This window comes from Budorcas taxicolor, chromosome 8, assembly GCF_023091745.1.
Source record: "Budorcas taxicolor isolate Tak-1 chromosome 8, Takin1.1, whole genome shotgun sequence".
Taxonomy (NCBI): Eukaryota; Metazoa; Chordata; class Mammalia; order Artiodactyla; family Bovidae; genus Budorcas; species Budorcas taxicolor.
Window position 1 is genome coordinate 94166663 of NC_068917.1, and position 25537 is coordinate 94192199.

At 39.5% G+C, this 25537-nt stretch overlaps 1 protein-coding gene across 1 annotated transcript in view; it reads right to left on the reverse strand.

Annotated features, from left to right (window-relative positions):
• The window catches only part of GRIN3A (glutamate ionotropic receptor NMDA type subunit 3A), a 198335-nt gene extending 173897 nt beyond the window's left edge, over positions 1-24438 (reverse strand). Inside the window, exon 1 of the mRNA XM_052644556.1 lies at positions 23740-24438. Within this exon, the coding sequence (XP_052500516.1) occupies positions 23740-24438 (699 nt within the window). The remainder of the gene's footprint in view (positions 1-23739) is intronic.
• Between the last annotated feature and the right edge of the window lie 1099 nt (positions 24439-25537).

A 25537-nucleotide genomic window follows, 5' to 3' on the forward strand; every position in this document is an offset into this window, starting at 1 on the left:
GCCTCTTCCTATTGTTTCCTCAGCTCCAGGGATAGTAGCTCCTTTAATGATTTGCTATCTTCACACCATAGAGTTCTCTCATTATCCTTCTAGTCACCAGACTGACAACTCTGTACCTAGTTGATTATTCATTATAGTAAATTTCCTCTCTTCAAACAAGTGGTATGGTTTCTATTTCTTGAGTAGCTCTTACTGATACACTTAATATCTGATGGTTTATTAAATCATTTGGACTGTTTAGAAAGATCTTGGTTTTGAGATGGGGGCCTTTTGAACCATATAAAACAACTTTCTGATTTTCACCAGTTTATCTGGTATTGACATGTTTAAAACAAAGTTAACCACTCCAGAGTAACAGAACTAGGTGGAAGTTATGACACAGACAAGGCAGCCAGAAGGAAATAGCATAAAGGCATGGATAGAAATGAAATGATTGATTGCTTGCTCAAACCAAAACTACAGTGATGGATCACCATTCTAGAATTTATCCATAAAATTCCAATAAAATTCAGGAAATAGTCTGATGTAACATTTCTCAACTTCCTATTAAAATATTAAATAAGGCATAAAAATATGAAAGCTCACAACTTTGAAAACTTTTATTAACAATCAACTTATTGCTAGAATGGAAAGATGTTGCACAAATTGTAAACTAGGGGAACCAGAAGAAAAGGATATGAAATTACTATTGTATCTGAAAATAATAATAGCTAACTTTTCTTGAATACTTAATATATACTTAATATATGTATCTCTTAATACTTTTAATAAATTATTTCATTTAATCTTCCTTAAAACTCAGTGAGGTAGATCTTATTATCTCTATCTTATAGATGGAGAAATTAAGGCATAGAGAGGTTAAGTGATTTACCTAGTTACCTTTCACTAGTCAATGGCAGCGATAGGATTAAGACTCAGGCAATCTGGGTCCTCTGGCTTTTAACTCCTATAATGATTATCATCTCTTTCTTTCTATTACTTAGTTCCATTAGAAGAGTCACCATGGCCTCTCCATTGCATGAGTTCTGCTTTTTGAGGTAGTCAGAATGACATTCAGTTACATTCCTCCTTGGATTAGTATTTTTAATTCCTAAATTTAATAAAAGAGATATTGCATCTCCAAGAGGAATATGGGAGAAGTTTAATTCCCACAAGCAAAGTACCACAGAACTTAGCAGGATCAATACTCTAGCAGACATGCAAAACCTACTGCTATAGTTTTATTTATTCATTTATTTTTTCATGTATGTCATTGCTTCAGATCAATGATTCTCAACCAAGAGGGCACATCAGAAACACCTGGGAAATTTTTTACACACGAGCCTATATCTCAAGATTTTGAGCCAAGAGGTCTAGAATGGAGCCACGTATGTATTTTGAAATTCTGATGTATTTTGAAAAGGTTGCCTAGGTTGAGGAACTAATTAAGAGTCACTGGTTCATATTATCAGAAAGTGACTCAGCACATTGACTAATTCAGAGAAGCAGATTCCAGCTTGCTTCAGCAGAGTCACACCACACGCTTGATGATTGTTAAAAGACTGAGCTTTGGTTTAGGCAAGGGGCACAGCAACTTCCTGTCTAGCTTTATTTATAAGAAAAGGATTCAATCAGAATAAAAGTGAATTCAAAGTAAGGCAACCAGTAGTCTTTGTTGGCAGACAGATTGATTTCCTATTGTTCTAGAATAACAATACCTCCTCCCACCCAAGAAAACAAGGGCCCTATAGAGATGCTGCAGAACAAAGAAAAGACATATTTCGAAAATATTTTGTTTTAGAAGCCAAAGTAAAATTATAAAAAAGAAGAAAACCCACAAAACCCTGACATTTAAACATTAAGAAGGATAACATGACTTTATGAAAAATAAGTAATTCACAAGAGGAGAAATACTGAGATTAACAATAAATGGGATGAAAAAGAATAGTGTAAATGGAAAGAAACAGGGAATTAAAAATCCAACAATAGATTTTAAATATGTTTTGGAAGCCTAAAAGGCATGAGAGCTATTTCAAAGCTTCAAATTACTGATGTGTCTGTGTTCATTTGCTCAGTTGTGTCTAACTCTGCGACCCTATGGTCTGTAGCCTGCCACGCTCCTCTGTCCAAGGGATTCTTCAGGCAGGAATACTGGAGTAAGTTGCCATCTCCTACTCCAGGGGATCTTCTGAACCCAGGGATCAAACCCACATCTCTTGTGTTTCCTGCACAGGCAGGCAGATTCTTTACCACTGTGCCACCTGGGGGTTCCTTGAATTACTGACATGGAAGACAAAATTTAGAAAAACTTTCAGGATACAGAACAAATGGAATCCTTTTCCATTATTACAAGAGCTGTAAATAATGGTAAAGGATGGGGAAGGACTGTGCATCTAAGTTTGTACTCATTCAGTTCCTGTTTATGCCAATTGTCCTATGTCATTATTAACCATTCCCTCCTTTTTCATTTTTAAAACTGTCCTGGTGTGAATATAAACTATTTGGTCACCTTGCTATGAGCAACAAACCTCAGAAATATGGTGTACCTAAGACAGAAGAAGCCTTAGAAACAAGAACAGAACATGTACAGAATAGGAACATGTACACAGGAACAGAAGGACTATTCAAAGACATATCTGCAGAAAAAGTTTTGTTTTTGGTTTTTGAATTTTATTTTATGGACCAACTTCATTCTTCACAAAATCAATAAAAAGCAACCTGTGCCTAGACATATCTGCAAAAATATTTTAATAAAACTGTCAAACATTCAGGAAGAAAGGAAAGAAAAAAAGGGAAAGAAATAGATTTCTCACTACTGCTATGTTAGATGCACAAAGACAATACAGTGATACCTAACTGTATTTGTTTGGGAAATAATTTTATGCCTTGTCAGTTGTCTTTTATCTGTTAAAAAATAAACAAAGCCAAACTAGGATATATAAGGGTGTAGAAAATAAAAATAGGCCATCCATATACCCCATGTGAAAAAGATCACTGGAAAGACTCCAACTAACTAGCGCTTATTTTCCCTTTCCAAGAATCTATGCTGTTGCTAATCTACAAAATGGACAAAGATTCTGTGAACAAAGATTTTCATTGCAGAGCATTTTATTCCACAATAATTGTTTTTTTTTGACAAAAATTGTAAGAAAAACTTAAATGTCAACATTCTAGGCATATCCAACATTCTAGGCTTGGGATAATATGCAGCTAATAAAATAATGATGACAGTGAGTTTCCCATGACTTGGAAAACACTAGCAATATCACATAAAATAAAAGAATCTGAATAGAAATTCTCCACATTAAAAGTTCTATATAACAAACACTAGGAGAAATACCTCAAGATATTTGAGATAACTAGCAAGAATGAATGTTTCTGATAGTGAAATTAAGACCTTTTTTCTACACTCATATTTTCTTATTTTATAATTAGAGGTAAATAAAACAGAGAAATATGAGTTGTTTGAAGTCTGTGGTGACTTGTAAAAGATTCATGACATGAGGCAAGTGAGTAAAGCAGAATACAAAACTGTACATTTACAATTTCAGAAATTCATCCGTTCATCCCTTAAAAAATATCTGAGTGACCACTATGTGCAAAGCACTATAATAGATCCTTGGATTATAATAGCAAGTAAAACAGAAAACACTAACTTTAGAGAGACAGAAACATGTATACAAGAGGACAAACACTAAAAGGAAAAGTATGTTAAAATGGTGAGATTATTTCTTTTCTAAGCTCTAAATACAGTGTCCAATATTACCATTGCATTGTTTCTCATACAAACATGATAAAAGTCAATGAATAACAAACTACAGTTAATAAAGTAAATAAATGTGTACATATGTATGTACAAATGTATATGTATGTATGAATATATATATGATTATATAACTACATAAGGAATATGTACATATTACATACATATATTATGTAAACATATGTGTATTTACAGAAATACTACCTAAATATAAGTAAATATGTATATATAATAAAATAAAGTAAAAGCAACCTTCCTAGATCACTCTGGCCCAGAATTCTATCAGGTTTTTGGGAATCATCTACAAGAACTCTGCAGACCATTTGCTTAACAGCTTTCGTTTCACAGTATTTAGAATCACTGAACCCACAGTAGAGGAAAGAACGCCAGTGATGAAATACAAGGACATTTTTGTATTTTGAAATGACATTTCTTACGTGTCCCTCTTATAAAGTACTTCAATCACTTTGTCAACACTATCTCATTAATTGTCTCATTATAGAAAAGTTTTCAGTTTTCTTAAAAAAAACACAAAATCAAGGGAGTTGTCAGAGTTTTGCCATAACCTTGCTTTTCTATAGTGCCTGTTAAATTTTAATGTAAGAGAACAGAGGCTTAGGAAGATAGAAAACAATGAAACTAGCATATTTAAAAAAATGAATACCTACTATATGTCATATGATATTGCTAATCTATTTGAGAGCAATTATTCTACTTAATCAGTACCTCTAACACTAGGAGTAGTTATTATCATCTCATTATCTCTATTTTATGAGTAAGGTTTCTAAGATTCATTTATGGGTACACCTGGAATGGATTACATTCATTATCTTTTAATACCTATTTTCCCTCTTGTTCTCTTGCTTCAGATGAAGGTGGCCACCTCTTCTGTATAATAGGCACATATTCTAGTTTTTCCAAACTGCACCTTTAAGCTGCTGTACCTGTTATGGTTACAGGCCTATGTCACTTCCTCTTGCTTATCCAGTCATTGAGGCATTTCTAGTTAATACTTGCCTACTCAAATGTATTAACATTTCTAATCCAGAATGATGATCCTGAAGCTCTAGCAAGCCTGCAGATTATTATTATTTTTTTAAAAATAAGCTGATTTCCTAAAAAAAAATCAGCTACTTAATTCACTTGATATATAGATATATATCAAATCATCACATTCTGTGCTTTAACTATCTTACAATTTTATATCAATCATACCTCAGTAAAGTTAAACAAAAATGAATTAGTTATCAACATTTAAGGACAATTTTGGGCTTCCCTGGTGGCTCAGACTGTAAAGAATCTGCGTGCAATGCAGGATACCCAGGTTCAATCCTTGGGTCAGCCAGATCCCTGGAGAAGGGAATGGCAACCTATTCCAGTATTCTTGCCTGGAGAATTCTATGGACAGAGGAGCCTGGCTGGCTATAATCTACTGAGTTGCAAAGAGCTGGACATGACTGAGCAGATAAAACACACACAAGGACAATTTTACATTAAAAAAAACCAGTCTGGCTTCCTTTGAAAAAACAGAATATTTGGCAACATCCCATGAGTAACAGCTTGTTGGAGGTGAGTGGTCGCTGACTACCTCCCTCAGAAAGGTTAGGCTCTATCCAGTTATCTACAATTTTTACTACTCCTGATCATATTATTTGGGGGCTTCCTAGGTGGTGCTAGCGGTAAAGAATCCACCTGCCAAAGTAGGAGACATAAGAGATTAGGTTCAATCCCTGGGCTGAGAAGATCCCCTGGAGGAGGGCATGGCCACCGACTCCCATGGACAGAGGAGCCTGGTGGACTGCCATCCATAGGGTCCCATAGAGTCAGACACAAGTGACTTAGCACAAGTGCACCGTATTATTTGGGACTGGTTTTTCACATTTCCGTTAACTTCCTGGCTCCTATATGAAATCTGAATTTGATACCTTGCCCCAGGTCATTGAGTCTCTAACTGTGCTGTGCATACATAAAATTCACCTGGGGGAGATTCTTCAAAAAAAGAAAAAAAAAAAAAAAGCTGGCATCAGGTCACAATGCACAATTTAGTGGAATTCGATGAGTCTAGAATCTAGACTTTAAAACTACCACCTACATGTGATTTTGTTTCAGGTGGTACCCAGTCAAGGTTTGAAAATCACATTAGGGAAGACTCTTAGGATAAGTGGTTCCCAAATATAATACTCAGAATCACCTGTGGACATAATCACCTGTGAAGTTGTTTGGTTTTTGGATAGATTTGTATGCTCCAAATCCAGGGATTCTGATTTGATAAGTCTGAGAATCTTTATTTTGCAAAGCTATCTGGGTGTTGCTAACACCCAGGTGGCCACCACTCTGGGGGCTGAAAGTCTAGGGAATTACACTTAATGACAGAAAAAACAGTGAGTACAATGGGAAGCTAGGAATTTTGCTGTTGTTCAGTCACTAAGTCCTGTCTGACTCTTTGCGACCCCATGGACTGCAGCATGCCAGGCTTCCCTGTCCTTCACTATCTCCTGGAGTTTGCTCAGATTTATGTCCATTGAGATGGTGGTGGTGCCATCCCACCATCTCATCCTCTGTCATCCCTTCTTCCTATTGCCTTCAATCTTTCCCAGCATCAGGGTCTTTTCCAGTGAGTTGGCTGTTAGAATCAGGTGGCCAAAGTATTAGAGTTTCAGCTTCAGCATCAGTGCTTCCAGTAAATATTCAGTGTTGATTTCCTTTAGTATTGACTGGTTTGATCTTCTTGGAGTCCAAGGGACTCTCAAGAGTCTTCTCCAGCATCACAATTTAAAAGCATCAGTTCTTTGGTGCTCAGCCTTCTTTATGGTCCAACTCTCATCTATACATGGCTACTCGACAAACTATAGCTTTGACTATGTGGACATTTGTCAGCAAAGTTATGTCTCTGCTTTTTAATATGCTGTCTAGGTTTTCATAGGTTTTCTTCCAAGGAGCAAGTGTCTTTTAATTTCATGGCTGCAGTCACCATCTGCAGTGACCTTAGCCAGATCTGAACTTTTGTCTGATTCCCTGATATTTCGCTTGATAAGAGATAACAGAATAAAATATAATTCCAGGCGTTCTCTCTTTTTCATTAATGATTATTTCAAGTAGCTTTATTTTTCATTAGTTCTGGACAGGGGCATAAAAATAGATATTTCTAGCAAGTTCCTCAGAGAAGGCAATGGTAACCCAATCCTGTACTCTTGCCTGGAAAATCCCATGGGCAGAGGAGCCTGGTAGGCTGCAGTCCATGGGGTCGCTAAGAGTTGAACACAACTGAGCGACTACAATTTCACTTTATTTTTCATTAACTCTGAATTTTTCTAATTTTACAGGTAAGTCAGAACTCTTGGCTACACAATATAGAGACATTGGCTGGGGAACAGGGGTGAGAATTTGAGAAAGCAGTGACCCAAAGCCACAAGAACAACATCACTTTTCTGGCCTCTGTGGTCTCCAGAAAACTTAAAACCTATTTGGGGAAAATGAAGGACATGAAAAGTTTAATAGGGTGAAGAAATACTTTATCTATTTCTTATGAAATCAATTTCCTCAAGGTCTTACTCTTCCAGCTTTGTTCTACATAACAGAGTAAATTCTAGGTGGTCATGAACTCTATCTACTTAGTGAATGAGAATTCTTTTTCATAAAGTGGGACACTTCTTAGTTCACATCATCCACACTTTGACAGGTGGAGAATTTTCCACCAGTGTTACTTAGTTGTGTTGCACTGGAAAGGATGGAAATGGACCATTGATTCAGTTTGATCAACAGTCACTGAGCACCTATTATGAGCCACTCACTGTGCTAGGAGTTTAGGGTTCAATTTAGTGGAGGAGAGAGACACATATATTAACAAATAATTATTAGGCTATGCAACAGATCTAGAAAAGAAGAGTGTTCAAGGTAGAAAAGTGATGTAAAAGGGAAAGTAACAAACTGCAGTGGGAGAGGACAGTGCACAGGTGATATTTAAGCAAAGTTTTGAAGGCTAAACGGGCTTCCCTGGTGTCTCAGATGGTAAAGAATCTGCCTGCAATGCAGACGACCCCTTGCAGAAGGGAATGGCTACCCACTCCAGTATTCTTGCCTGGAGAATTCTATGGACAGAGGAGGGCTATAGTTAGTCCATGGAGTTGCAAAGAGTCGAACACGACTGAGCAACTAACGCTCACTTTTGAAGGCTAATAGGAGTTTTAGGCAGACACAAGGGGAAAGGGATTCCAAGCAGTGGGAGCAGTATATATCAAGGTTTGGAACAGCACTGTGCAGAGTGCTTGGGGTAGGGGGTGCTTAGTATCTAGAAGAAATGAGGTGCTAATCTAGAAGAAATGAGGAGAATAAGCCAGGCTTGGATGATGACAGGTCTTGAGTGTCACATGAAAGCTGCTTAGAATTCATCCTATAGGTTAGAGCTTGGCTGTGTGGGTGGCTACTGAGAGGATTTTAGGTGGCTTGGGGGGCTCGACATTAAAAAACTCTGAATCACATAGTGAGAAAGTTAATCCCTTTTCAATTAAATGTTTAATCCTTCTGCTAAATCAAGGAGAAAGCCTCGGTTTGGCTTTAGTATGTGTTTAACACTTCTCTAACACCTGGAAAATTTCCCTTTTACAAAAAGGCTCAGGCAATTCTACCTGGCTGGAATTGCTTTGTTTTCATTGTATACTTAATTTTACAATTAACTTCTCTTTATGGCAAGGGATACTGGTTTTTCATTAGTGTCTTGATAAAAGATCTTTAAATATAAATTTAAAGAAAGTTAATTTTCAAAACAGCAATAGGTGATCACAGATATAGCAGAGACTATGAGGGCAATACATGAATGCATAAAGTTTGGAAATAATGATATTTTTGGGAAGTAGGGAAAGTGTTCAAGCAGTGAGTGAACCACTTCTCTTCTGACAGCACCTTGGAGAATATATTGGAGAAGCCAAGAGTGGAGGTAGAGAAGTCAAGAATGGGGATCACAGAACTACTCTAGGCACAGGTGGTATAGGCCAGGGTTAGCCTGTTGGTTTATTCCTGATCTTTCCTAGGGTTACATCATCACAGGAGGGGGATCCTAAGCATTTCCTGGCCTGAGCTGCAGCTATTTCTTGATGAAGATCTTCAAGTGGCTGCTGCCCAGCAAGTGTTAAAGGCAGACTTGAAATGAAGGTCAGAATGAGATTTAATTATCTTCCAGTTTTCTAACCCATGATGGAATATTATTAGGAAACCGATGTGATCTAAAAACTTTTAACTAATGGATTTTTATGAATATAAATAGCAGGCAATTTTAGCTTTAATATTTTATTTCCAAAGTGTCTCATTCTAATCTGTGTCCTGGGTGTGGGTCTCCTATCCTGTTAGTTCATCAAAATCTCTCCTTCCCCCTCTAGTCTAAGATAGGCAGCAGAACTATGCAAGCAGTTAGGATGTTTTTAGTCCCTGTTTGGAAGATAGGAAACCCTCCTCTTTCCTCCCTCTCCAGCTGCTGCTGACCATTTAGGAGTCACAATACGACCACACTGGGAAGATGCCCTGGAGGAGAGTATGGCAACCCACTCCAGTATTCTTGCCTGGAGAAACCAAATGGATAGAGGAGCCTCACAGGCTCCAATCCATGGGGTTGCAAAGAGTCAGATGCGACTGAGGTGAGTTAGCATGCACAAACGATCAGGCTAATTCAATGCCGGGTGATAGAACATGTGTGGGCTGTTCCCACTGCCAAGAGTACCTGAAAAGATATGTCTTGGCTTTTTCAAACTGGATTAGAATCATTTTCTCAAAGAAAAAGATGTTTCAATAAAAATGCTTCTCATCTGTTTTTAAAATTTGAATGTACAAAGTATTTTTATGTATATTAACTCACTGAAACCCCTATCAATTCTTTAAAATAGCATGGGAGGCCCTCCATAAATACCTGTTTAATGAGTACTATTGATAATTTATAATGGAAGAAACTGAGGTTCAGGGAGGTTACCAAAGCCGTTTTCAGATGCTTCTGGAGCTATAATTTGAAGACAGGTCTTCTGGTTCTCCTCCTCACTCCACATCCCCTTCATCTCAAACAAAAGAGCCTGTTACAGATAGTGTTTGGTGCCTATAGAACTACCAAAATCAGAATTCTGCGCTATTATGATCAAACAGGGTTTTGTGGTCTGGCCTGAGGTCTTAAGAGCCACAGATAACATTGCTTCAGTGGAAAAATCAATTCTGAATTGGAGATTAATTCACCTGCAAATCGCGACAACTTGGTGTATATCTGTCTTTCTATATAGATATATAATAGATAAGTGCTTTTTAATATGATGATTTACATTTATTGATTTCTAAAAAAATACCACATTTTAATTCCTAGAGATCTTATATTTTCTGGGCATGTGTATCTCAACAGAATGTCACAGGCCAGAAAGAATTATCTTCACCTGCTTGTGGAAGCCCTTGAGGACCAGGTTTTGTAAGATTGGTGATGGTAACTGATCTGTGTTTTTCTGGTTTTAGGGAAGGCATGTCAGAATCTTGGGGGTGGGGGATGGAATACTTTTTGAACAATATCCACAAAAACTAGAGAATCTGATATATTCCTTTAAGGCTGGTAGATCCTGTTCCAATTTTGTGAATCAGTCCTGTAGCAATTGTTATTAAGGTGTGAGTTTCATCCATTAGGAGTGTTGAGGCGTGAAAAAAGAATTATACTATTGCCATAATAAAGTGTCTTTTGAGCAGTGGAGAGGCATTAGACTCAGTGCAGTGTACCTTATGTTTGCTGAATGAATGAAAGAATGAATAAACGAGTGAAAGTTGCTTTGCTTTAAGAAGATTTATCTAGAAGCAGTGTGCAGAATGGTTTGGAGGAAAGGAAGTAGAGATGTTAGGGGGCTATTCAAGAGTACTGGCAAGAGCAGCTAGTATCTTGTGAAAATCAGAAGGAAGAATAAGGTAAGGACATGCAAAGCATACTGAGGAAGGCAACAGAATGAGATACCAAGAAAAGGGAGAAGCTAAAGATGTTATGAGAAATATTGTTATAGGTGAGAGAAAGTACCATCTGAGGATATCTTTCCATATTTTGAGTTTAAGGTAAGAATATAAAGAGAGAGATAACTGGAAATTCCAGTTAGAAATTCTTGCTGTCACCACATGCAAAAAGAAAAATTCAGGAGTCTAAATCTTGAGAATGTAAATCTGGTTATTGCCTCACTATTTATACTTTCTTCTTTGAAACCGTGAATTTGTTAGCAAATAGTGTTATAGATGGTAATAATGATGATCCATTTATTCAGCAAATAATTATTGCTATGCTCATTCCTACCTCAAGGCCTTTGCACTTCTGCTCTCTTTGCTTGTAATGCCTTCCCCTCAGAAATTTGCATGGCTGATTCTTTACTTCTATCAGTGGTACAATGTTACCTCTTCAGGCAAGCCTTTGTGACTAACCATTGTCATTCTCTAGTCTTTTACCCTGAGTTATTTTTCTCCCTTGTACTTGCCTTTACTTAATAATACTATATTATATATTTATTTGTTCGTGTGTCTTATTGTCTGCCCCCCTCACTAGAATATAAGTTCTTTTGAAACAGTGGCTTTGCTATTCTATTTCCTGCTGTATTCCAAGGTTGTGTTGAGAACTTCACTTGGGAGGCTGGTCACTGCTCTTTGGAGTAAGGAAGGTTGGAGGGGAAACCATTCTATGTGGGTTGAGACAACTAGACATCTGGAGAATGTGGGCTAAGGGGGGTATAAGGAACACAGTCCGATGATTTGATCAGAGTGATAAAGTCACAGAGAGTTCAGGCTAAGTCCTGTCATGCGAAATCAGAACCATGTTCAGGCAGAAGTTATAGCAGGGCAGAGGAAGACACTGCTCTCCAGAGAGGAGGATGGAGCAGATGTGAAGTGAGAGCCTGAGAAGAGCTTCTGGGCCCTAGAGAAAGTGAAGAAGAGAGTAGCTGCCCAGTACCTTCCCAGTGATGCAGCCCAGCTCCCCTTAAGCAGTTCTATTCCTTGTCATCTTCCTGTAGTTTTTCAGCATAAACCCATTATTTTCAAGCCCATGGAGTGAGTTTTCTGTTGCTTAAAACCCCAAGCCCTAGAGAGCAATAGAAGTGTCCAACAGAACTTGTCCAACAGAACTTGTGTGAAGATGGAAAATGTTGTATATCTGTGCTGCCAAATATAGGAACCATTACCCACATGTGGCCACTGAGCGTTTGAAATGGTTTTAGAGTGCCTGAGAAACTGACCTGTAAATTTTGTATTATTTTCACTAAACTTAAATGAATATAGGGTTAGTAGCTATCGATTGGACAGCACAATAAAAATAGAAATATAGATCAATGGAATAAATAGAAAGCCTAGAGATAAACCCACATACATATAAGCACCTTATGTTTGACAGAGGAGGCAAGGGTAATACAATGCAGAAAAGACGGCCTCTTCAGTAAGAGGTGCTGGGAAAACTGGACAGATACATATAAAAGAATGAAATTAGAACACTTCTTAACACAATTCACAAAAATAAACTCAAAATGGATTAAAGACTTAAATATAAGGCCAGAAACTACAAAGCTCTTAGAGGAAAACATAGGCAGTTACTCTCTTTGACTTAAATCATAGCAAGATCCTCTCTGACCCACCTCCTAGATTAATTGAAATAAATACAAAAATACACAAATGAGACCTATTAACTTAAAAGCTTTTGCATAGCAAAGGAAACTATAAACAAGTTGAAAAGACAGTCTTCAGAACAGGAGAAAATAATTACAAACAAAGCAACTGACAAAGGGTTAATCTCCAAAATACAGAAGCAGTTCATACCAGAAAAACAAACAACCCAGTCAAAAAATGGGCAGATCTAAACGGACATTTCTCCAGAGAAGACATACAGATCGTCAATAAAGGCATGAAAAGATGCTCAACATCGCTCATTATTGGAGAAATGCAATTCAAAACTACAATGAGGTATTACCTCACACCAGTCAGAATGGCCGTCATCAAAATATCTACAAACAATAAATGCTTGAGAGGATGTGGAGAAAAGGGAATCCTCCTGCACTATTGATAAGAATATAAACTGATATAGCCATTATGGAAAACAGTATGGAGATTCCTTAAACTAGGAATAAATCTACCATATGACCCAGCAATTCCACTACTGGGCATATACCCTGAGAAAACCACAACTCTAAAAGACACATGTACCCCAATGATCATTGCATCAGTATTTATAATAGACAGGACATGGAAGCAACCTAGATGTCCATCAATAGATGAATGGATAAAGAAGTTGTGGTACATACATACAATGGACTATTTATTACTCAGCCATAAAAACAAACGGATTTAAGTCAGTTGTAGTGAGGTGGATGAACTTAGAGCCTCTTATGCAAAGTGAAATAAGTCAGAAAGAGAAAAAGAAGTATTGTATGTTAACGCATATATATGGAATCTAGAAAAATGGTACTGATGAAACTAGTAGAGATGGACTTGTGGACACAGCATGGGAAGGTGAAGGTGGGACAAATTGAGAAAGTAGCTGACATATATACAGTATCATGTGTAAAATAGATGGTTAGTGGACACAGGGAGCCAGCCTGGCACTCTCTGATGACGGGGCAGGATGGCAGGGGGAGGAGAAGGAGGCTCAGGAGGGAAGGGATATGTATATAATTATGACTGACTCTCATCATTGTACAGCAGAAAGCAACACAAAATTGTAAAGCAATTTTCCACCAACTAAAAAATTTTTAAAAATTGGACAGCATAGCACTATGGTTATTACTACAAGGGGTCAAATACAAGAAGCACAATCACTGAAAGGCAACGAAGGGACTAGAAAAAATGAAATAAAGAAAACCATGATGCTGTCACAGAACTCAAGCAGAGGGTGTCCCACAGCACCAAATCTGTAAGAATGTTGAGGAGGATGAAAGTAAAGTCCCATTAGTAGCACTGTCATTTATCCTTTCATGGTAAAAACTTAGTCCAAATAACAGGGGTTGGTTAAACAAATCAGGAAACAGCTCATTCAAAGGCAAACTATCAAGCCATTAAAAAATAGAAAAAACATTGATGATATGGAAAGATGTTTATAATATATGTTAAATAATTTCATAAAATGACATGATCCCAATTTTATAACACATACATATGTCTAGAATTCTGGGCTGTGGGTTTATGAGCAATTTTTATTTTATTCTTTGGCATTTTATTAACTTTCAGAATTATCCACAAATAACAATTTTTTTATAATGAGAATAAAGGAACAAATGATATGCTTAACACAATAAAACGGCTACATCTTTTCAAGCTGCATTATAAAACAAAGTGATAGTAAATACAGCTACTAAAAATAATTAACCATCCTACATTTCTAAAGTTATTCACATTTTTCTCCCAACTCCTCTAGATACACACTGTGAGGTGTGTATACTTTAAGGTCAGTTCAGTTCAGTTCAGTCACTCAGTCGTGTCCGACTCTTTGCATATGACTGCAATTATGGTGGCAGAACAGCAGAGATTGTTGGGAATTCTTAGAAGGCAAAAGATCTTTTCTTAGCTGGACTAACCTAGATGTCCCATGGTCAAAAGACCAGGAAGAGGACTAAAAGCTTCTTGGAGTCCTTTTCTTGCCTTGAGAGGTGGGAGTCTTGACAGGGAGGCCTGGCGTGCTGCAGTTCATGGGGTCGCAGAGTCGGACACGACTGAGCGACTGAACTGAACTGAACTGATACTCTAATGACCACTAGATGGCGCCCTGTACTTTCAACCAGGCGAAGGTACATTGGCTTAATTTAGGCCTGGATTTGCCATTCATTTTCAGGCGTACATGGAAGCATTTCCTTCTGTGTATAACACACTGTATGACATGACTCAAATTAATTCCTCGTATAGCATCAAAACAATAACAGCCCTCTATCTGAACCTATTAAATTCACAACACATAGAAGCAAATTTTTTGTTAAATGGAATCCCTGTTTAAGTACCTCTGGCTGGGACTGAACAAATAGAATTTCACAACTGAGCCAGATAGTAATTCTATTAGATAAAGGCATGCTGAGCATCCAACTTCATTTATGGAAATAAAAATTTTTATTTTTTACCTGGAGAGTATTCATTCAGCTTTTGTTTGGGTTGAGTTGAGGCTTTCAATAGAAAAAAAACACAACAGATTCTATGCAGCCAAAGCCTTGGTACTGAAAGTTCAGCTAATGACCATCCCCTAACTGAGGGGACAGTAGTGACAACCCATGTCTAAGTCATTCCTAAGAATGCTACTGAAAGATCCAGACAGAGCTATTGTTTGGAACTGTACAGGCTCAGCGTTTGCAGAGCCTTGAAAATACAAAGCTAGGCTCAAATATAAAGGAAAATACCGCCCTTTAATACAGAAATTCCACCAACTCAGAATGTCCATGCTTTGAAAGCCATGTCAACTCTGACTTTTCAGAAAAATTTTTTTTAAAAGGTGAATTCTTTTTTTCTGTTCTTTGATTCCAGTGTACAATTGGAGTGACAATAAGGCTTTCTTTACTTGTATCCAAGTGTTTCTAAAAATTCTAAAGCATTATCCTTGAGAGAATAAAATACATTAAAAAAAAATGTTACTCAAGGATATGTCAGGACACCCATGGGGCAGCAGCACATATGCATTACTTTTATAATCAGAAAAGTGACGCACATTTTAAAAGTCCCTGAAAGCTGTAAATGCATCAAACAATTTGATACAGTCAGGATTCAATCAAACACAGAGTTTGATCTATAGATATCTTTGGTAATCCTTAGTATATAACAGAGCTGTGTGTGTATGTGTGTGTTAGTCACTCAGTCGTGTCTGATTCTGTGTGACCCCATGGACTGCAGCCCACCAGGCTCCTCTGTCCATGGGATTCTGCGGACTAGGATACTGGAGTGGGTTTACGTGCCCTCCTCCAGGGAATATTCCTGATCAGGGATTAAATCTTCTTCTGTTATGTCTTCTGCATTGGTAGGTGGGTTCTTTATCATTAGCACCACCTGGGAAGCCCATGTAACAATGCTGCTGTGCCTAAACTTGGATCTAATACATGCCACAAGTTAGGTCCATTAGTATGGATATAAAGCCTGCATGAAAAAAGGGAAACTTGTGAACCTTAAATCCACATCCAGTTGAGGCTCTCCCCTTTCTAAAAACCCTCTTCTCCCTCTTTCCCCCAAGAAGCCAAAACTGTCAACTGTGTCATGCTTCTACTGTTCCTTAAGTTTAGTTCCTGGGAGCCTGTGAGAAATTAGGGTAGTAGGTAAGGCAAGACTTGTGAATTCCTCACTAATATCAACGAATAGAAATAGAACATTATTTTTCACCTCTGTAACTGCTCCAAAGATCCAGTCATTCAGAATCCATACCAAAAAAGCAACTGGTCATCATTCACCTCATTGATGACCAAATGTACACATACCTAACCTGAGGGTGCACCTCAGTGAGTTGGAACTCTACATGGGGTTTCAAAACAGCAGCATCTGTTTGTTTCTTAAGCTTGGCCCACTGGAATCAGATCTCGTAAGTTTAAATATCATCTGCATACTGAAAATGCATTTAGAAGTACTCCAGAGAGAGCAAGCTAGAATATCTAAGCTTTCATTCTGATTGTTTTAGTTTTCTATTAAGTTATACCAACACTATGTGCTAAAAGAATGATCATTAGAATAAAAATACACTGTGGTGTGCCTAGAACTTTGCATACATGATATGCAAACTTTACCATATACAATCTTCATCGTAACTTTATGAGACAGTCATATTTTGTGGATCAAAAATTGAGGCATGGAGACATCAGGCATGTTTCTCAAGGTATGATATCTAGAAAGCTATAGAGCTAAGATTCCAACATAGGTCTGTGTATCTCAAAAACCTATTCTCTTCACCTCTAGCTTGCATTTCCTCCATTTATATGTTATCATCGTCTGATTTGTAAAATAAACACTAACTGTACTGCTCATTTCTCAAAATAATTGTGAGGATAAAATTGAAAATATGGATGTAAAAGATAAATTTAAACATATTCTACAATTATTACTGAAATCTTTATTTTCATATTGAAGTATTGAAAGCAGTGGTGAGGAAATGTGAAGACTTGTCTTTTTTCTCTTATTATTATTTTTTTAAAAAAATATTTATTAATTTGGCTGCACCAGGCCTCAGTTGTGGTACATGGGATCTTTAGTTGTGGCATAAGAGCTTTTTAAACAAAATTTTATTTATTTATTTGGTCACACCATCATGTGGGATCTTAGTTCCCTGACCAGGGCTTGAACCCATGCCCCCTGTATTGGGAGCATGGAGTCTCAGCCATGGACCACTGGGGATGTCCCTCTCTTATTTTTAATTGTATAGGCAATACATACTTATTTTTAGAAAAAAAAAAAAGCATGCATGGGGAAAATCTGGACTTCTACCATTCACTTACAATCATATTTAACTTTTTAATAAAGTTCTAGACTTTATATTTTATAGAAGGTCACTGCTGCTGCTGCTGCTGGTAAGTCGCTTCAGTCGTGTCCGACTTTGTGCAACCCCATAGATGGCAGTCCACCAGGCTCCCCCATCCCTGGGATTCTCCGGGCAAGAACACTGGAGTGGGTTGCCATTTCCTTCTCCAATGCATAAAAGTGAAAAGTGAAGTGAAGTCGCTCAGCTGTGTCCAACCCTCAGCGACCCCATGGACTGCAGCCTTCCAGGCTCCTCCGTCCATGGGATTTTCCAGGCAAGAGTACTGGAGTGGGGTGCCATTGCCTTCTCTGATAGAAGGTCACACTTTACATAAAACATATACATTTTTTATTCTGTGTCAATAAATATATCTTCATTTTGAAAGGGTACATAGCACTATATTGTAAAGTTATACTATGATTCATTTAATTAAACTATATTGGGTAGTTAGTGTAAAATATGCTTTTAACCATCAAACCTAGAAGTAGATGTCACTCTATTTTATCTTTTTTTCCTGCAATAATTAAAAAGCAGTGATGGATTCTCAGATTATAGGCTGACAAATATACTAAATTAATAGGGAGGTTTTAGTATTTTTTTCTCTTGGTGACCTCTCACTTTCTGTAATGTATAGCTCTTCCTGTCCTTTTATGTTGTCTATACATTGTTATTTTCCTCACAAGACTGTTAAAGGGATGTTATGAGCACATTTGTGAAGGAACCTTGAAAAGCAAAAATTTTATGTAAATATATATGACTGGATTTTTTCCTAAATCTATGTCTCAAATGAATAACAATGAGGCATAATTCACCCTCACCAAAAGAAAAGTCATCCTGCTTAATTTTTTACCACTTGAATCCTTGAAGTTTTATCTCTACAGACAGACCATCCCTGGCCATCCAGATGCTAGCTTTTCATGGTCAGTTTCCTCCAACTGACACAATACCAGCCGAGGTCAGTATGATCATCCCGTTCCCTCAATGGGGGAGAAACACCGTCTCCCCTGAAAGTGTCTGAACCTTTTATATTCTGGAGAGCTGCAAGTCTAGCTGATGTAATAGGTTTAGGGGAAGATGCCTGGCTTACTCCTTGTTTACCTTTTCTCCAATACTTTCCCATCATCCCCCATAGGAAAGATCTGAGAAAGAAATAGTGGCTTAAAGATTTCCATTAGTTTGTTATTCATGCATTGACTCAAGAAGCCATGTGACAGACGCTGAGATGTTCTTTTCTTCCTTCCTGCCTAGTTAGAGATTTTGCATCCCATTTTTAGTGCTGTGCTGTTTCTTTACTCTTTTGTGTATGTGAGTAGCAGCAGCTAGACTAGGCAGGAGAAAAGAGAAAGAAGTCATCTCTACATTGTGTGGCGCCACTAAAGTGTGCAATACCTTGCTATGAGAGCTCCACAGTGTTGCTTAGGGCAATGATACTCAAAGCAGCTAGTCTGCCAACTGTTGCCTATCCAAGATGAGCTAAGGAGCTTGTGCCAGTATGAAGCAACACACTGCTTTGTCAAGAAAGACTTCCCAGGAAAATAATTTCAGATGAGCCAAACTGTGCGCTTAGTGGTGTGGCAGGAGAAGTTGGGGTAGAGAGATTAGACCCTGTGGCCATAGTCTCGTGAGCAATCTACTATAAGTTCTCCTATAGGAGATATATGAGAGGCCAACACTTCTGGAAAATGTTATTGGGCATCTTATTGAAGCTTCTATGGTAATAACTAAGGCTCTAGAAACTGCATTGACGATGTGCATTTATAAAAATTTGCCATTGGTATAGAAATGGTACCTTTGGCATGTCTTCTAATTCCAGGCAAGGGGGTAAACTATTCAGGAACACAGTTGTTTGGCAGCAGGTGGGTGCTAAACCCACTTACTTTTAAGAGAAATAAAATGAGGGATTGGGTATAGAGTAAGGTGGAAGATGAAGACACATTACACTGTGAATCAAATCTTATTTTGATTAATAACAAGTAATGGAGAATTAGTGGTGAATTAGGACTGGGATGATTCTTATCAGATCAAAACTAACACCTCTCTACTGGTTATTTAGCTAACACTATAAATTTTTTTTCACAGTGCATCACTTTCTTTATTTGATTCACACAGCAACTCTGTCAGACTGGTAAAGTCAACCTTCTTTTGACTGACAAGCCTAGATGCTCAGAGACCAGAGGCACTTCCCTAAAATTCCATGGCCAGTAAGAGGCAGGGGTAGACTGAATCTTCTGAGTACTATTTAATATACCTTCCAGTAACTGTGCTCATTTAACCAAACTGATTGGTTGAGTGGTGGCTCAGATGGTAAGGAATCTGCCTGCAATACAGAAGACATGGGTTTGATCCCTGGATTGGAAAGATCCGCTGGAGAAGGGAATGGCTACCCATTCCAATATTCTTGTCTGGAGAACCCCATGGACACAGGAGCCTGGCGGGCTACAGTCCATGGGGTTGGAAAGAATAGGACATGACTGAGTGACTAAGACTTGCTACTTGCTATTCATGAAATACAAGCTAATGGCACAAAATCCAAGGTGACTTCTGCCACACCAGAAGATAAAACAGGAAGGAATTAGACACCAAAATTGGTCTTCAGTTGATTCAATCGTAAGTTAACTCCAAGATGTAACAGCCAAGGAGGTCAAGACCCAAGATTCTCTATAGACTCTTCTATGGCAGTCACAAAGGAAAGGGGGCAAGACAGATTAACTGCCCAATGAACGGTGTTTGCTAGTGTCTTCTGCTCTATTTATCTAGAAAAATAAGTGCTATAAAAATTTGCCAGATTAAAAATAAAAACTTCCAAATTAGTTCTAGGTTTATTTTTCAAGAGGAGTCTATACTGCTAAGAAAAGTTTTGCATCACTTGACGTTTAATTTGAAATCATTTATCTTCAAGTTAGCAATAATTAGGTGCTACTATCAGCCATTCATCATGAATTGTAGAAGAATATGTTTCCCCCAAGAGAGAGGACAGTGCCTATGTGCAGAAAGTCAAGAAAAACTACCACAATTGAGAGCAGATGTTTTAAAAAGAAATGTCCTTCATTTGTCCCCTCACGAGGCAGGTAAGTTATGTTGTGATATCATTGCTTTTTCCCCTGTACCATACACAAGTGGCACCATGCTAGTCAAATTCTAATAAACAGAATTTAGTACTTATCCCTGTATTATAAAAATGGACCATCCAAAACACTTACATTCCCATGGGAATAAACATATAGTAATTAGTTGGCATATATAGTTCATGATACACATTGTGGATGGTACATTCAGTGAGAGATGAAAATAGCAGTGTAGTCTCTTTTTAATTGCATGGGTTTGAATCTAAGCCAATTATATTACTCCATTAATTCTGCCTAATGAAACCAATATGGAATTAACATGAGATACATTTTAGAAAGAAATGTGTATCTGTCACTACCTCAGCAAGTAAATTTTGAGGTGTTAACTTTGGAGAAACTATACAAAACTCTCCGAAGAAAAAGTAGTAGGGGGTGTGAAGAGAAAGAAAGAACTGTAGGAACTTACAGTAACAAACTTAAAGTAACTTAAATGTAACTGGATCCATGTGCAGCATCATTATTTGAAGGTCATAGGAACAGAATTCGGTTGGTCTCAAGTGGAGATTTGGGTGTAATAAAGTCAGAATTTGGGGGATGGAAAGTTACTTTGGGTCAAAAGTTACTTTGACCTTATCCTATGTGTAATATTGTATTAAGCTTTTACTATGTACTGATATTACACATATGATTTCCAAAGCAGTATAGCTAACAATCTTATTTTTAACAGATTTCCATGCTTGAAGGAAGTTTGTTCCATTCAAGCTGATGGACCTAGGTGTTTATGTTCTGAATGAATAGTATATTGAAATAAATGACTATTTTCAGGGGGTGATCATTTCAGTGGTATCTCCATTCAGGAGTTGTGGCAGGATGTGATCCAAACCATTATTTATTAATTAGGTTTCATATAAAAATATCAGTAGCCCAAAAGAAAGTGGGAGAAAACATGTTGCTGCTCCTGCTCTGAAAGCAATTTTGATTTGCATGATTGTGTGGACAAGTCCACCCTCTTCTAGAATCCTTTATTGAGGCACTGGCACAGTCAACAAACTAGGTCACTGGGCAGGAGAGTCTAATAAGGACAGTGGCTAATTTAAGCCAAATTTATTTAATGTGTAAAATGACTTCAGCATGCTTTTATATTTAGAAAGGTTTTTTTAAAAAATCCCATCATTGTATTAGATAAAATTCCACTTTTCAGGAGAAGCCAGAAAAAGATCAGTTTTTATTTTTGCTGAAAGCAGATGATGGTCATATCCTAAAATTACATATTACAGTGACTTGGCATTGAGCTGGACATTTTTAATATAGAACATTATAGAAAGACATTTAAATTATATACTAAAAGTAAGACAGGTTAGATATGTTTGAAGTTAAAATACAAAGATAAATGAAAGAAAATGTCCTCAGTTGGCCAAACTAGATTTGAGTCAAAAACAATAATTCCCCCCTTTCAAGATGTGTGCCATGAAAGTTACAATGACAATAATGATTTTAAGTACACTTCTGAATTGAAATACAGAAGCAAATGTGCTTGACACAGTATTTATTTTATTGTCAGCTTGCAAGGGTTGTCCCTGGAGGACTCTCTGCCCTCCAATGGTCCTAAAGCTTTGAAATTGACTGATTCTAGATGCTACTTCACAGTTTCTCTGGTCTTCTTATTGAATTGTGCTGCATACCACAAAAATTCATCAAGGAGCAGAGACAATTTCACTTCTAACTAAGGAACACTAATTTGGGGGGAAATTCTTGCTATTTAAGACTCCTGGCAAACAATCTACAAATGGAAAGGAGTCTGGAGACTGTGAACAACACGGTTAGCATGTATGAAGTATTAGGTAATAAGGAAGCAATGATGAGAAGCAAGTTATGCTGACTCTTGCATTTGTTATGTCTGATTCTGCATATATATTAATAATGATACACCCCTATGGATGCAATTTCATGTTTATAACACTCTGGCTATCGGCAGCATTGTGCATCTGTGTTTCCCAAGCCTTCCCATCTGCTGCCTATAGTCATTCAGATTCAGGTGACAGAAATATATTTTAGCTTAAAGTTAATTAGTCTGCACTCTGCAGATCAAATCTCTACAGTTCAACATTAAATAGGAATCTTCTGGGCAACTGCAGAAAGCAGCCTGAACCCACCTTTCCTAAGATTAAAAATGTTAAGATTCATTTTTCTAGAAAAAGAAACCTTTAGTACTCTCTTCATATATTATGCATAGATTTGATCAAACTTTTCATATGTATTTGCTCTTACTCATTTTATTTCTTATCTCTGTATATATATCAAAGTGGAAGAAGAGAGATTAGAAATATTTTTTCCAGCTACAGTGACAGAGTGAAAATGATATAGAGAGAAATTCTCCCAAGTCTGGACTCTTTTACTAATATACCAACCAATGTGGATCAAGCCTCTGAACTTTCCTCAGTTTCTCAGTCTTTAAAATGGGACCAAAGACAATTAACTATTTGTTTCATAAATACTTTGTGCAATGCTTAGTAATGCTTAATATCTTACTAAAAAATAATGTACAAAATGCAGAAAGCTCCCATTGCTAAGAGGACCCTGCCTTTAAAAAATATATTTATCTTATTATTAATTGTCAACAGTTAAGTTCACAAATAGCTTCCTCTATTGAAACCACACACACACATTTAACCCATAGGAAACGAAATCATTAGTCTTCTTTATTTCTAGACAATTGGTGCAGAAATGGGCTGAGAACACAACTAAATATAGCCAGTTTCTGAACCCACATCACATAGAGAGAGGGTAGGGACAAAGACACAGTCCCAGATGAGTCCTCCCATCCATTTTTCCGGTATCAGATTATGTTTTTAATGCCTTTCAATATCCAAGACTAATTACCAGACTACCTATTGCTTCTGTTCTAATTGCAGATTTCATGTTTACGCACAGGAATTTAGAGGGAGGTGTTTTCTTTACACCATGGCCTAAAGCTCAGGGAAGTCGTCCAAAGTCACAGAGGGCAGGTGCTCTTTCTGACAGTTGCTTTCATATTTCTTCCGGGGACTGAACGACTCTGGCAATCCCGGCTCTTCTATGCCCATCCCCCACGCTAATCATTAGAACCTCGATAGCTCTCTACGCTCCTGAACTTGGGACTTCAACTTCCATCGGGTAACCACTAGGTTTCTCCCAGCTGGTCAAAACGTGAAGACTTTTTCGCTTATTCTCCCACTTTCTTCCTTCCATCTTGCTACCTTTACCTCTCTTTTTATTTCCATCTGAGTTTGAATATGTTTTATTTTACTTCTACTGAGATCCTCCTACCTATAACCTACGGATATGGTCCGATCCTCAAACAGTATCAAAGTTGTAAAGCCCCACGTCCCTAAGGTCTTTACCCGGGTTTTCCCCCTCCGCCCGCCACCCATCCTCCCCACCCCAGCCCCCGCTACCGTCCCGGCCCCTAGTGGCGTCCATCTCCACTCCAAGCGTCAGACTCCTCTCACCTGACTCTCCCGTGGAAACTCGTAGCGCACGATGCTGATAACTGGAATGTGCAGGACGGAGCTGACCAAGTCGAGCTCCATCATCTCCCCCAGGCTCTGAGGGAAGGCAAGCAGCGCAGATACCCCTTGCACCACCACAGTGTGACACACGCTCTGCAGAAAGGAGAAAGGGTCACTGCTCCACGGCGAGCTAGGGGAGGAGAAGGGCAAGAGGGGCAGATCGCCCAGGCCCGCCTCGATGGCCATCACTACTTCCAAAGACAGGTTGTAGGGCAGCAGTCCTTCTACTCGATTCAGGTTGTCCACGGCGAAGAGGAGGGCGTCCCGAGGCCAAAGGGTCTCGGCCCTGGCGCCCTCCCCCGGCTTCCGTGCGCCCAGCGGCCCCCGGCCATGCAGGGCGCTCCCCAACCAGCGTGCGCCTGGCGAGGGCGCCGGGGGCAGCCAAGTCCCTGGCTCAGGTTCATCTCGCGGGGCGCCTGTCCGGCTGCCGTCCGGGGTGCGGCTGGCCGCGCGGGGGGCCGTGGTCCAGGGCTGCAAGTGCACCGCGCCCACCCTCACCGCGTGTCCGATGCGCTTGAGGATCTGGCAGGGCTGCGGGTGCGAGGAGGAGCCAGGCACCCCGGCCAGCACCAGTGCGCAGGGCGGCGGCAGCAGCAGACAGACCCTGCTCAGCAGCCACCACAAACTCAGTCTCCTCATTACTGAGACCCGCAGGGAGAAAGCGCGCCCCCTCCTGCGCCCGGCTCACCCCGCTGCAGCAGCCGCCGCCTAAGGTCTCCGCCCCCAGGTCCCGCGCGCCGCTCACTCGGCTTGGCGAAGCGGTGCCGGGTGCTGGAGCGGACTCTGGGCCATCCAAATGGGAGGCTAGCGCGCCCTCGGCAGTCTCAGAACCCGCTCCCAAGTCCCTCCGCCTCGCATCCTCTGCCCGCCCGGTCCCTGCGCGGAGCGGGGCGGGCGGCGCTGGTCACCCGCGGCTTGGGCGCCCGTTCCCTGCCCGCCCCATCCGCAGGGCGGCTCGGGCACTGCGTCCGGTCCCGCGGGGAGGCTGGGCTGAGAAGCCGAGGGGATTTCTAGGGGGCTGCGGTGAGCGAGGAGGCAAGAAGCTCACTTGGGTTCTTGACTCTTCTTTTTCCGCCCAGACGAGACCCACTTAGTTCCTTGGCCTCGCGCAGGAGAAGGGGGTTCACACCTGGGGTGCGAGAAAGCAGCCAAATCCTCCTAGCTCCGTCGTCGGCCGCCCTCTCGCGGGCTCCCCCAGAGCTGGCTTCATTTTTCTTCTTCCCTCGCTACTTCCTCCCTTTCTTTCTTTCGTCCTCTTTCCGCCCAGTCGCCGCTGCCGCCGGCTTCCTCAGAGGAGCGACGCGACTGGCCAGCAAAGGGTGGTTCTGCTCGGAGCGCAAAGTTCTCCCCGCCTCAGCGGGCGCCTCCCTGTTGCTGAGCCAGGCGCCGGCCTGTCGCTTGGCTGCGCTAAACGCTCGCTGATGGTGGAGAGTCGCGGGTGGCCCTTCCCGCGCCCCTGACAAGTTCTCGCCCCTCCAAGGCCAGGAGTCGTAGTTGGCGATATTTCTTGCGCCCTAAGACGAATTCTGAATTCGGAGTTGCGCCTGAGGAATCTGAAATCCAGTGGTTCCCTGGGATAGGCTGAAAGAGGCAGTGACTTTAAGAAGCTCTTCTTCGATGTCTTTTTAAAGGTTTTTCTAGCTAAAGGTATTAAAACAAGAACCACATATATATACGTTTAATCTCCTCAGCTTCCTGCTTTTTGGCACGTGGACGTTTGACTTTTTTTTTTTTTTTT